The sequence below is a fragment of the Symsagittifera roscoffensis genome, chromosome 3 (assembly GCF_963678635.1).
Source record: "Symsagittifera roscoffensis chromosome 3, txSymRosc1.1, whole genome shotgun sequence".
NCBI lineage: Eukaryota > Metazoa > Xenacoelomorpha > Acoela > Convolutidae > Symsagittifera > Symsagittifera roscoffensis.
The window spans coordinates 12,821,541-12,833,002 of record NC_087064.1 but is presented as its reverse complement, the minus strand read 5'-3'; the positions used below and the strand labels follow the sequence as shown (position 1 = coordinate 12,833,002).

The following is an 11,462-nucleotide window of genomic DNA, read 5'->3' as shown; positions in this document are numbered from 1 at the left end:
CTGAACGAGTATCTTCAACTTCTGAATTTCTAAAAAAAAGATGGCCTTAAAGCTCTTTGAATTTGTAGAACAATTAATTTTTTGTTAAAATTAACCCAATTTGAGAAAACTGGAACAATACGTAAGACTTTTATTTCGCTGAAAATCTGATAATTAATTTCCATTTTCGAAATTAGAAGTCGATCACTTTTTCGTGACCTTTACAATTTTGCTGTTCGATATTGGAGTTTGCCTTCCTTTATCAATACAAATAAACTGAACTTAACAAGAAATCACAAGTCAAGCTGCGAAAAAATGAGCGTGAACAAATTTTAGGACTTTTTCCTGAAAAAAAACAAAAAAATCAACAAGACTCATATAAGAGTACTGACTACGTTCACTACTCTTAATTAAAGTAATCCGAAATTGAAAAAAAAAACTGGATGAGTTAATTTTTCAGTCGGCTGAGAAACCTAAGTAATAAAAAACAATTTCCGAAATTAGAAATCGTTGACGTTTTTTCGCACCATTTCCGCTCTTGTATTTCCGCTTCGCTTGTGCAAAGAACCTGAACTCTGGACTCTTAAAAAACATGGACTCTTAAAAACTTTCCAAAATATCACAGTTTCAATTTGATGCCCGAAGGTTTTCCTCTGTTTTATCATGCTTTATCGGGCTCACAATAATGCTTAACTATTCAAAAATAATGGCTCAAGAGTTCCCCTTTTGGTACTACATCCATCAACTTTTGGCTAAGCAAACTAACCTATTTTTTAGAACGCCTTAGGCACCAATATATAGTTCATTTGGGTGAGGAGTACATTTCTGTCCACTTTCTCAAAAATTTGGCCGAGAACTGAAATTCTTAGCATAAGTGGTTTTTGGTGTTTTCGCAAAGCTCAGATATTCAAAATTGTCCCTCAGCTCAGCAAAGGCCATATTTCATGGTCTTCTTTTATTCTCTCGTACTAGAGATCAAAAATAAGTAGTGTTTTAGGGGAGCGGTAGTGAAGTGGGGAGCGGTAGTGAAGTGGTTACGTCTCCGCCTGTCAATCGAAAGGTCGGATGTTCGAGGCCCACCATGATCCGTGCTCGTTGATTGAGGGTGATGAAACATTACCCAGCCCAGAAAAATAACGAAAAAAATGGCATTTAATTCTTAAGCAGGGACGCAACAGCGGTTCGCCGTGATGAGCTGTACAGCTCGTATGTTGGTCCTTTCCCTCATGAATAAATAGTCTTAATTCTTAATTGTCATTTGGAGTCTAGTTTTCCACTTGAGAATAGTAGTTTCTGGATACTTAAATTAGATTAAACATTTCCGCATTTTCACAAGGATTCAATCCCATCAACAAAACACAACCAATTCTCAGCCAGATATTTAAAAATATCATTCAATTTTCAAATAGCACAAACTCTCTTTCTCTCTTCCCAACATCGTCTCAAGGTAAGTAATCTCGTCCTCGTATAGTCTATGGGTGTTTTATGAGACCACAAATTATTAATTATTGCAATAACGAAATGACGTCATTTGTTCAGCACTTCCTCTAGACTGCGTAGGACGTAGTCTCTGTAGTCGTCGAAGTCTCCCTCTATCTCGAACACTGTTTTGTCTTCTATGCTCCATAGACAGCACTCGGTCACTCGCAAAAGACGCTCGTCATGCGACACCAGAATAACGCCACCTAAACTCGCCCAAGATTAATGCTAAATATATATTTATTCACAGCAACAGTTGTCTGTCAATGAGAAAATAAAGAGGCAATGGCTAACACAACCCTCGACCCTTATCCTCCTTTCCGCGAAGAATTCGGACTTGCTTGGTTCCAATAAAATTTCATAATCTATAATCTTTTTTTTTAGTTTTTGGCAATTTATGAGAAGCGAAGTCCCAGTGAATGCAAAATAAACCCCAAAATATGATACACTTAAAACTGTGATGTGTATACGGATCGATGCTAGAATTTATGTTTCTTAAAGATAATTTTTGCACGCCGTAATCCGCTTCTGTAGGTGAAATTACGGCTGCTAGGAAAACAGTTCTCTATACCCCTGTAGCAGAATATGGTTTTCGCCGTGGCGCAATTTGGTTTTAATTTTTACAGGCCCCCGTCTTCTATTTAATTTTTGAAAAATGCTAGGACCAAGTTAACATCCTCCCCCCTAAACACGTTTAGGGGGGAGGATGTAAACTTGATCCGAATGCTAAACCCATCAAAAAATCTATTTTCTAATTTGTGTATTCGTGGTCTCTATTTTAAATCATGGGGCACCTTTGACTTTTTTTGGTAAGGTTAGGTCAAAATTACCCCCAAATGATGAGAGAGTGTCCGATAAGGCGTCGATGGATTCCAGGTCCAGGTTATTGGTGGGTTCGTCTAAGATCAGAATGTCAGGAGCAGAACACGACAGATCTGCAAACGCCACACGAGACTTCTGCCCTCCGGACAAGTCTGATATCTGACCGCAATAAAACAGTATTTCGACGTAAGCTCTCAATCCATAAAAAACTAACCATTTATTTGAGCAAAGTAAAACTGATCAAATGAAAAATTCTCAGAATTTCAAAGATGAAAACTGCCTCATTGTCCCATTAAAATAACAAATATTTCAGATTAACGTTCAAATATTTCACTAGCTTTTGTTTACACGCTTACATTCGTCAGTTTCATTCCACTGATTCAATATTTACTTCTTGAATGTGACAGAATTGTTAACTAGTTTTTTTTACCTTGATAGTATGTGCGTGTCCCTCAAGCCCAAATGATCCCAGACACTTGCGCGCATCCTGGTATCCCAAGTCGTACTTCGAATTCAGATACTCCACTGGCGTCTTAGTCGTGTCAAGTTGGTCAGCCGAGTGCTGATTATAAAACCCAATTCTTACCCTGTGGTTCACAGTCCGTTCTCCTTTCGAGGGTTCCAATTTGCCCATTAATAAATTCAAAAATGTACTTTTGCCGACCCCGTTGGGACCCACGATTGCTATCCTCGTTGACATATCAATTCCAAAATTGATGTCTTTGAACAATATTGGACTTTTATCGTTGTACTGGAACGTGACGTCGTGCAAGCCCAATATGGGTGGGGATAGTTTGGGCGGGTTCGGGAAATTGAACTTGACCTTGTACTCTTTGGGTCTCTTCAGCAGCTCAGCTGGTCCCTGATCTTCGTCGTCCTCTTGGCCTCTGTTCTTCCCCGTTTTCTTATCTTTCTCTGCCTTTTTAGCTTGCTTGCTTTTCATTTCACTCTCGGCTGCCTGTAAAACAAAAATTGTTCCGCATGGCGTTATTCTTGCTTTGCTTCCACAATTCATATTGCTTCTATTCTATTTCCAGTTTCTCAATCCAACTTCGTATTTGTCAAATAACAACGGGTTCGTATTTGTCAAATAACAACGGGTAGTTATTGCAGCTTTCAGCTTGTTCGCTTTTTGCTTCATGAAATGTATGGTTCGGAACAATTTATATCCCAACTATTCATAACTTCGATTTAAAAAATGAAGCTTTTCGGACAAAGATTGCTATTCACTTCCATGAACGCAACAAAAATTCGACGATGACAAGTTTAAAAAAATGTTTAAAAATTTTTTCTCTGTAACTTCAGCATGCCAAGTGATGCCCTTGAGTATCTGTACCTTTTTACTCTTGTTGTTGGCCTTCATCTCCTTGATGGCCTTCTCCTGTTTCTCGTACTCTTTAAGCTGCTCTTTTCTCTTCTGAGTCAACATGTGTTTGAATTGGGAGTAGTTGCCTCTGTAATAGAACAGCTTCTGCATGTCCAGGTGAATGATGTCCGTGCACACATTGTCCAGAAAGCTCTGGTCGTGAGACACTATTAGTAATGTCTTCTTCCACTCCTGCAAGATTCCACAAATACGTTAAAATATTGAGCAAAACTTTTCATTTTATTGAATTTTCAACACTTTTTCCTGGAATCTAGTCTGAAAAATTCGAGGATCATTCTTGGCGAAACTTTATAGCGCGATCATTTATCAAGCAAATTGGAACTTTACTAACTTAATCAAAAATGCCTTTAAGAAAACAAAAAGGATAACATATATTATTTACACGCTCACACTTCACTTTTTATCAATATGAAATTATGTTAGATACCTGAAGATAGTGATCGAGCCAGATGACAGCATTGAGGTCCAAGTGATTTGTCGGTTCGTCTAGCAAAAGAAGTGTCGGTTCCACAAACAGGGCTCTGGCTAAAGATACCCTCATCCTCCAACCTCCTGAGAAATGTTTTGTAGGTCTGCGCATCATCTCTTCTGTGAACTGGAGACCCGCTAGGATTCGGCGCACTCTCGACTCCGCTGAATCTGCTCCGATCGCCTTTAGCTCTTCTGAGACTTCTTTCAGTTGTTCTGCTATTGACTCTGCTGATGTTCCTGTCGAGGCTTCTAACTGCTGTGTAAGTTCAGCCTCCTTGGCTAGCAACGAAGTTCTAACTGTGTCAGCTTCTAAGACTGCTTCAAACGCCGGAGTATCATCAGCCCTAACTTCTTGTTCGCATAACAGTACATCTATATTCGGAGGAATGTTTAGTTTGCGAGCTGCAATGTGTTGTAAAAGTGTTGTCTTTCCGTGTCCGTTTGGGCCTACAAGGCCATATCTCCTGCCATTTGTGATGTGCAAATCAGCATTCACAAATAGTTCTTTGCCTCTTGCCGATAAGCTAAATCGGTTAATTTGAATGTCAATCGCGTTTTCCAGCCCTAAAAATCAAGCTTCTTTTTGTTATATTTTTATGTTTGGCTCTTTGATTAGAGAAAAATTGGGCTACTGTACAAAGAAGCATAGGATTCTATAACAAATTTGCCCCTGTTATTTTTTAGAGGTTTTGCGAACCAAACCTGTAGAAAAAACGCGAACCATGTTCGCAAAACTGGTATTTCTCATTCTAAATGTAAGCTGACTCAGCCTGATTCAGCCTTAGTTTTACAACAGTCTTGGGTTTTAAAAACTATTTTGGTAGAGCCCAAATATCATAAATCAACGAACGTTTTTCGATGTCGTTAAATTGGATCTGACGCCTCGACCACATCCATTTTTGCGTATTGCACCGAGTTTTTATATAACCAAGCAGTTACGTAGCGTTTGGGAGGATTCTATGCATGTCGGAAGTATATTAGTCAGTCTCAGAAAACAGATTTGAATCTATGTTCAGTTAGTGCGATTGCGACTATTAGCAAGGCAACGCTAAGCTTATTTTCCAATTTCTTGTTTTTTTTATCTCTTGATTCAGTATCGACGAGTTATGAAGGCTGTCATATCGCTTTCAATCATCCGCAACTTAAAGCCATATTCTTGACCTTATTATTTGACCCCTAATTGACATGCGAACTCTTTAATCCTTACCTTTATAAGCGTCATCTTGCTGTGCTAGTGTGAATTGGTCACCATCACCATGATTAATAATAGCGTCGTATTGAGACTGTAATTTTTCCTTTTTCTTCTGTTTGCGCATATCTTTCTTTGACATCTTGGCTGCTGATTCAGTTGCCAACTTCTCATCGCGCTCCAGCCTCAGTTTTGCTGCTTCTTCCTCAGAGTCGTACATTTTTTCCTCTTCATCATCTTCGAGAGCGTCCGACTTCCCATTGGTGGCTGTTTCTGTTTCGAACACAGGTGCTTCTGGGGCTTGGGATTTGATACTCAAGTCTTTCAAATCACTAACAACTTCCTAAAGATACAGTCACAATTTCACCACAGAGAATACTGGAAGATTCAGTTCAATTCATCCGTACCAAAATGTTTCAATTCATTTTAAACAAACAACAGAACCTTAGAGGCTTCAGTAATTCCATCTGTCTCGGGTTTGTCGTTATCAAGGAAATCAAACTTATTTTTCTTTTTTCCTGCTTTCTTGGGCATAGCTAACCTAAAAGAAAACCTCTCAATTACTTTATTCGAAAATCAGCAAGCAGTGAAAATAATTTAGAAGGTAGGTAGGTAGTGACAAATGACACTCTTAAAAAACATCTTTGTCATTTCATTCTTTGGTAAAAAACATTCTTTGGCCTTAACGTTCGAGCAGTCAGAAACATAGTCTTCATTATGGTTTTATTATTCCGACCATTGAGAATGGGGAGGAACTTTGTATTCGGGTGTTTTAGTTTTTTGTTTCCCACGCAAAAACAGGTACCAAAAAAAATCATCGGACTGGGACATAAAGACCTTTCAGTCGTGATCCGTACAACAATAAAAAATCTATGAAAATTTTCCCAGTGTCGATAAAAACCGGTTCAAAATTTTTAATTTTTTGTCTTAATTCGAGCGAATTAAGCCAGCGAGCAGACTTACAAGCTAAATTATACCTAATTTAAGACCTTAAAACTTAATTTTAAACAAGTATCACTAGTTTTCGGAATTATTTAGCTTCCATTTGGGAGCCAAAAATGACATTCCATTGCTGAACTATGAATTGTCACGCCATGATTTCACATCTTATCTAAACTTATTAGCTTTGTTACATGGTGACAGCGACGGAGCGCCCCTAGCGCATGAACCCTGCATCCACCTCGTGGCCTCCTTTGGAGTGTTAGACCGATGGACATTCAATCAACGCCATTCCCACTGATGATAAAACTTTTGGCCAACTTTATCAGAACTAACGTGCCGGCAACACGGAAGCAACAAGAGTAGATCAGTTCGGATATGACCGTAATTGGAAAAACGAGTTGAAACTAGATCAAATTGTTGACGAAACGGGGGCTAATGGCGTGGATATCTGCGGTTAACATCCAGCTGGGAAAAATGGAAAAAGTCGAAACCAGTATCAGTGCAAAAACTGGATAGGGCCATCCATTTTATGAATGTGATCGGAACATTTCGTGCTACATGCGCAGCAACCTGCTTTCCTTTTATAGACGTCGATGAAGAAGAAGAAATAAACTTTATTAGTGAATGATACAACATATAAAAGTGAAATTTTGAGTTTGCGTAATTCAAGCTTTGAGTTAAATTGTTAATGTTCAGGAACGACATGTGTTGCAACGGCATTTGATGAAGAAAGTGCATGGATTGTCGAGATTGAAGGTTGATTGAAGTTGCTGCTTAAGGAAGTTGAAGAGTAGAGTCTTGGTTTGTGAGACTGTAGTTGTAGATGTGACATTCGACCAGAATGGCCAAAATGCAATTTATGCAGGATTCGAATTTTGAGCAGTAAGCCTTCCGAGTTGATGATTTCGAAGGATTAGCGACGTTATTGGAACGTTTAGCCAAACGGTGAGGGCTAGAATATTCTAGTATTTTAAATTTTCAAAAATTCGAATGATGACGTCACATTTCTGAGAAATGCTGAAACGGCCATTTTAACAAAAAGCGAGTGAAAAACAGAACAACTTTATCTGTGATTGCGAACAGAACGAAAATCGAGATTAAAGAAAAACAACAACGAACTACAATAGCAGAGAACGTTCCAAGTTGCAACTATTGTGCTGCTACAATAGTTGCAAGGCCGTTGCCAACAACGGTGAAGGGTGAGAACAAGCCTTCCGGATTGGTGTGAAATTGAACTTAAGGAGCTTGATTCACTGGATTCAAGAATCCGGAAGGGTTTCGGGACTGGAACTTTTAGCCTTTTATATAAACTTTCAGCTTCTTGTCATGTCCTGAATTGAATTTAATTAACAACTGGATTCGTTTTGATAAGGATGAGAAGCTAGGAGTGGGGGAAAGGGTTGATCCATCTTCGATGGAGATGATGATTTCTATCTACTGAACAAAAACAATAGTAATATGATAAGTAGTAGCCCTGTTTTTAGGAGTGACCTCGTGGTCTGGGGATACAGAGACCCAGCCATGAGCTCACTATCTTTGCATGTAATTCAGTTAATTTGAGCGTTCTGGTCGAAGCCGGAGAGCAGTAACGTTTTTGTCGACCCGATGTAAGAAAGACCACCGAAAAGTACTGGCTTGGTAGAGACGGTGAAAAACATGCAAAGCTCTGTTTAGACGCTAGCCAGTCGTCTTAAGACTTAGTTTTGTTATCGGTCGATATGTATCTTCCGGGCGAATGTTACATGTATGTTTTTATGGCGCTCCTGGGTGTTATTCTTTTTTAACATCATGACCGGCAGAACCGTTAACGAGCACTCCGCGCCGAGCGGATGCTCACATTAACGCCCTTAATAGGCCTAAACCGCCGGGGCGGAAGGGTAGTTCGGAACGCGGAGGCCTTCCGAATTGCCGTGAATAGTTTTTTAACCTGGTTAAGACCGAAAATTCACGAACCAGGAAGGGTGGGGGGATCGGCCGTCTCCTCATCCCCTGAGTGGTTTGTGACCAAAAACACTTAAAGATATAAGCAAAACCAAACAAAAACTAGTATAGTACCCAAGAAAAACAAAAAACATAAAAAAATAACCGAAAAAACCAATGTAACATTCGTCTACTGCAGTCATACATGAGGCTTAAGAAAAATAGGCCCTATAACCACTGGCTCAAGGGTCAGGGACACCATCTCTTGTGTTTTTCTACCTCAAGAACGGTCGGAGCCAGTTCGGTTCGTTTGTGACATGAGACTACGACCCGTTACAGCTTAAAGGCTACTACTAAAATATCCCCCCACTCTAGAATTAGAAACATCCCCATACTTAGGTCTCTAGATACCCAAAATACATGAACGCCGTTAAAAACTGGGTTGGAACAATCCGTTAAGTTACTTTTTATTAGACAGTGGAACTTTGATCCATTTCAGATGGATCAACCTAAAACTCGCCTTACCTCAACATAACAATTATAAAACACACTCTAGGAATTTAAATTAAGTACTCACATTGTAGCACGCTCAAGAACCAGGAAGTAAATAAGCCGGTAAGCAACTCAAGAATTAATAAAGTAACTAAAATGAGTTTAATGTTAGTCAGTTTTAATAATAATAACAAGTTTTTTCTCTAGACTGTAAGTTCTCGTGAACCATTGGGACACTCTAGCTGTCCACCTTTCCACCGAAGGTTCACTCTGGTCCAGTTAATAATAGTACTCCAGTCACAACAATCCAGTTCGTGGGAATGCTCTCGTCTCTGTTTTGGATGGGACAGCTCTACTCTTGTTCTATTGTGACAGAAATTGCGAATAGCAATTTCCCACCGTTTTATTTAGCAACTTTCCCGCGATTGTTACTCGATTGTTCTGACTTCTCTTTTTCTGATTTTTTAGTTATCGCGAGAAAATCGTGCATGACATGCTCCATTCGAAATTTTGAAAAATTAAATTTCTCTCCTAAATCAAGTGTTTTTTGCTTCTCTCAAGGTCAAACTTCCAAATATGACCGACTGGCACATACTCCCCGGACTCGAGATCGATGTCCTCATCGCGTGCTGTCTTCTGCCAGTGAGTCCCAGAAAACCGAGTGTTACTCAAGATACAGTGCCAGTGGTCATTTACAGAAGTTTGCAGCAGACTTAAGCTTATCTACACCCCAAAATTCACAGCCATGTAAAATTTTCACACTATCGCTAAACAGCAATCAAAATCTGCACACACCTGCACCCTTGAATTCTTGCTTTCCAAGCCAATCATTTAAAATTTCTTTTGTCCTATTCAATCAGGAAATTGTCATGCAGCATTTTGATTTATATAATAAATATAGTATATTAATAACAATATTTGCTTTTTTTTAAAACTTCTTTTTCGTGAATCCAAGTTTCACCCGGATCCACGCTCAAGCCCCCCTTTCCCTCTCAAGACTCAAGATCCATTCGAGCCACCTGCTCATCTCGCACTCTTCGCCTTGTAGGTACTGCATCCTGAAGTACTAGATACGGCAAACTGTCTCAACAGTTCCTCTTCATCATCGGAGCTAATCACAATCTCCTCCCAAGCCTTCAGCTGCTCGTAGGATCGCATCCATTCTTTTTGCTCTTGCAACCTCTTTGCTTGGTTGGGTAGTGCCTTCACCCTAGATTCCCGGTTCAAACAAAAGGAGTTGTGCAGGCTCAAGCTCACGTTCTTCGCCAGGTCCTCCTCTAGTATCGATTCCCTCGCCTTGGTATTGTCTCTAGACATTTTACCCACTCTCTTCCATCCTGTCGTGATTGCATTACGATGGGTTAACAGGGGTCTCTTGAAAGCTTCCGGCCCAATCTCGGCCTGGAACTGTCGATACTCCTTTCGATGTTTTCCCATGTGATCTTTCGTTGTCATGTACAACCAGGACGTCAGCGTCGCCCGAAACCATGGGAAGTACCTCAAACGGCTCCAGACATGTCTGACTTCCGTTGGTATGGCGAATACCTTGCACGCAGTCTCAAACAACTCGAGTCTCCTACTGTAGTCTATCGCGTGTATTGATTCTGCCGTTGGCGTCCCCGCTTCCCGATACTTCGTTATATTCTCTTCTATCCATCTCAGAGCCAACATCGTACTCACTACCAAGATCGTCACCTTCTGTCGGTGATCCGGTAGTCCGATCGACCGGATTTCTTCCATATCCCACACCAGGCAAAGGTTCTTGTGATCTGGATACCACACCGTTTGCGCTAAACAGTGGCATGGGCATTCTCCATGGGTGATTTCAATGCTCCTGAGGTTACGCTCCCCCGAGGCTTCCAAGAGAGGCTCGAGCTCCATCATTTTCTCATGCATCGTGTCGTTATCTTCCAGGTTTGGAGCACTTCCCACAGGTTTTCCGATCACGTTTTGTCTCTCGTGATCGCTTGTGTTCTCTCTCTCCAACTTCAAAAGTTCTTCTCCCCAGATTTCACTCAAGTCATCTCTCAATTCTTTTGGTACTGTCCCCCTGATTTTTCTCAACAACTTGTGCGAATGATGCGATATCCGAGCCAACCTCACGCACTTGGGCACTGAGAAGGCCTTGTCCACCAGTACTCTCTGGCTGGATGCTTCCACCATCACCATGTGCAGTGGGCAGTGACTTCCGCACAAGTTGGCCATCATTGACCCTATCAGCGATTTCGCGTTCAATGGCAAGCCATAAGCTTCGCTCATGGGAAATCCCATTTCCGTCTCGAGACCAACCTTCCAGCTCCGGATGTGTTTTTGAGTCACCTGCAACACTCCGGGCCATGATTCTACGCTCAACGCCGTCACTAAATGATGTTCAGATTCTAGTCTTTCCAGTGACTGCAGACTACACATTCTCGAGAAGAATCCGAGAGCTGTCGCTATATTCACCGTGGTTCTCGCGTAACACTCCGCTACTATTTGCACTTCACTTTTCTCCCTTTCTGTTATGTCTTCGAACCAAGTGACCAGGTCTTCTTTTTGAAATGACAGTATTCTAACGCATGACCGTCCATCGCAAGTGTGCTCTCCGTTTCCACACGTCGAATCCAGACAGCTACCCGGCTCCAATTTCTTTGCTGACCCGGGATTACTAGTCTTTTCGCCTGGCTCTTGCATCTGAGGTGAAATTAGCTTATGCAGCACACTCAACTTTGCCAGATCTTCATCTTCCGTTGGTGCTAACCTCACTCGCTCGGTGGTTTCCTCGATCAGACTCGCGTGGGG

At 40.8% G+C, this 11,462-nt stretch overlaps 1 protein-coding gene across 1 annotated transcript in view; it reads right to left on the bottom strand.

The window, feature by feature from the left end:
* Positions 1-1,266: 1,266 nt before the first annotated feature.
* Positions 1,267-11,462, bottom strand: part of LOC134842871 (ATP-binding cassette sub-family F member 1-like) — a 362,252-nt gene continuing 352,056 nt past the window's right edge. The window contains exons 2-8 of the mRNA XM_063859375.1: positions 5,772-5,871; positions 5,346-5,670; positions 4,095-4,702; positions 3,617-3,838; positions 2,711-3,238; positions 2,289-2,439; positions 1,267-1,664 (exon numbers count right to left, since the gene is read on the bottom strand). Of these exons, the coding sequence (XP_063715445.1) occupies positions 1,507-1,664; positions 2,289-2,439; positions 2,711-3,238; positions 3,617-3,838; positions 4,095-4,702; positions 5,346-5,670; positions 5,772-5,861 (2,082 nt within the window). The 5' untranslated portion in view covers positions 5,862-5,871 and the 3' untranslated portion in view covers positions 1,267-1,506. The remainder of the gene's footprint in view (positions 1,665-2,288; positions 2,440-2,710; positions 3,239-3,616; positions 3,839-4,094; positions 4,703-5,345; positions 5,671-5,771; positions 5,872-11,462) is intronic.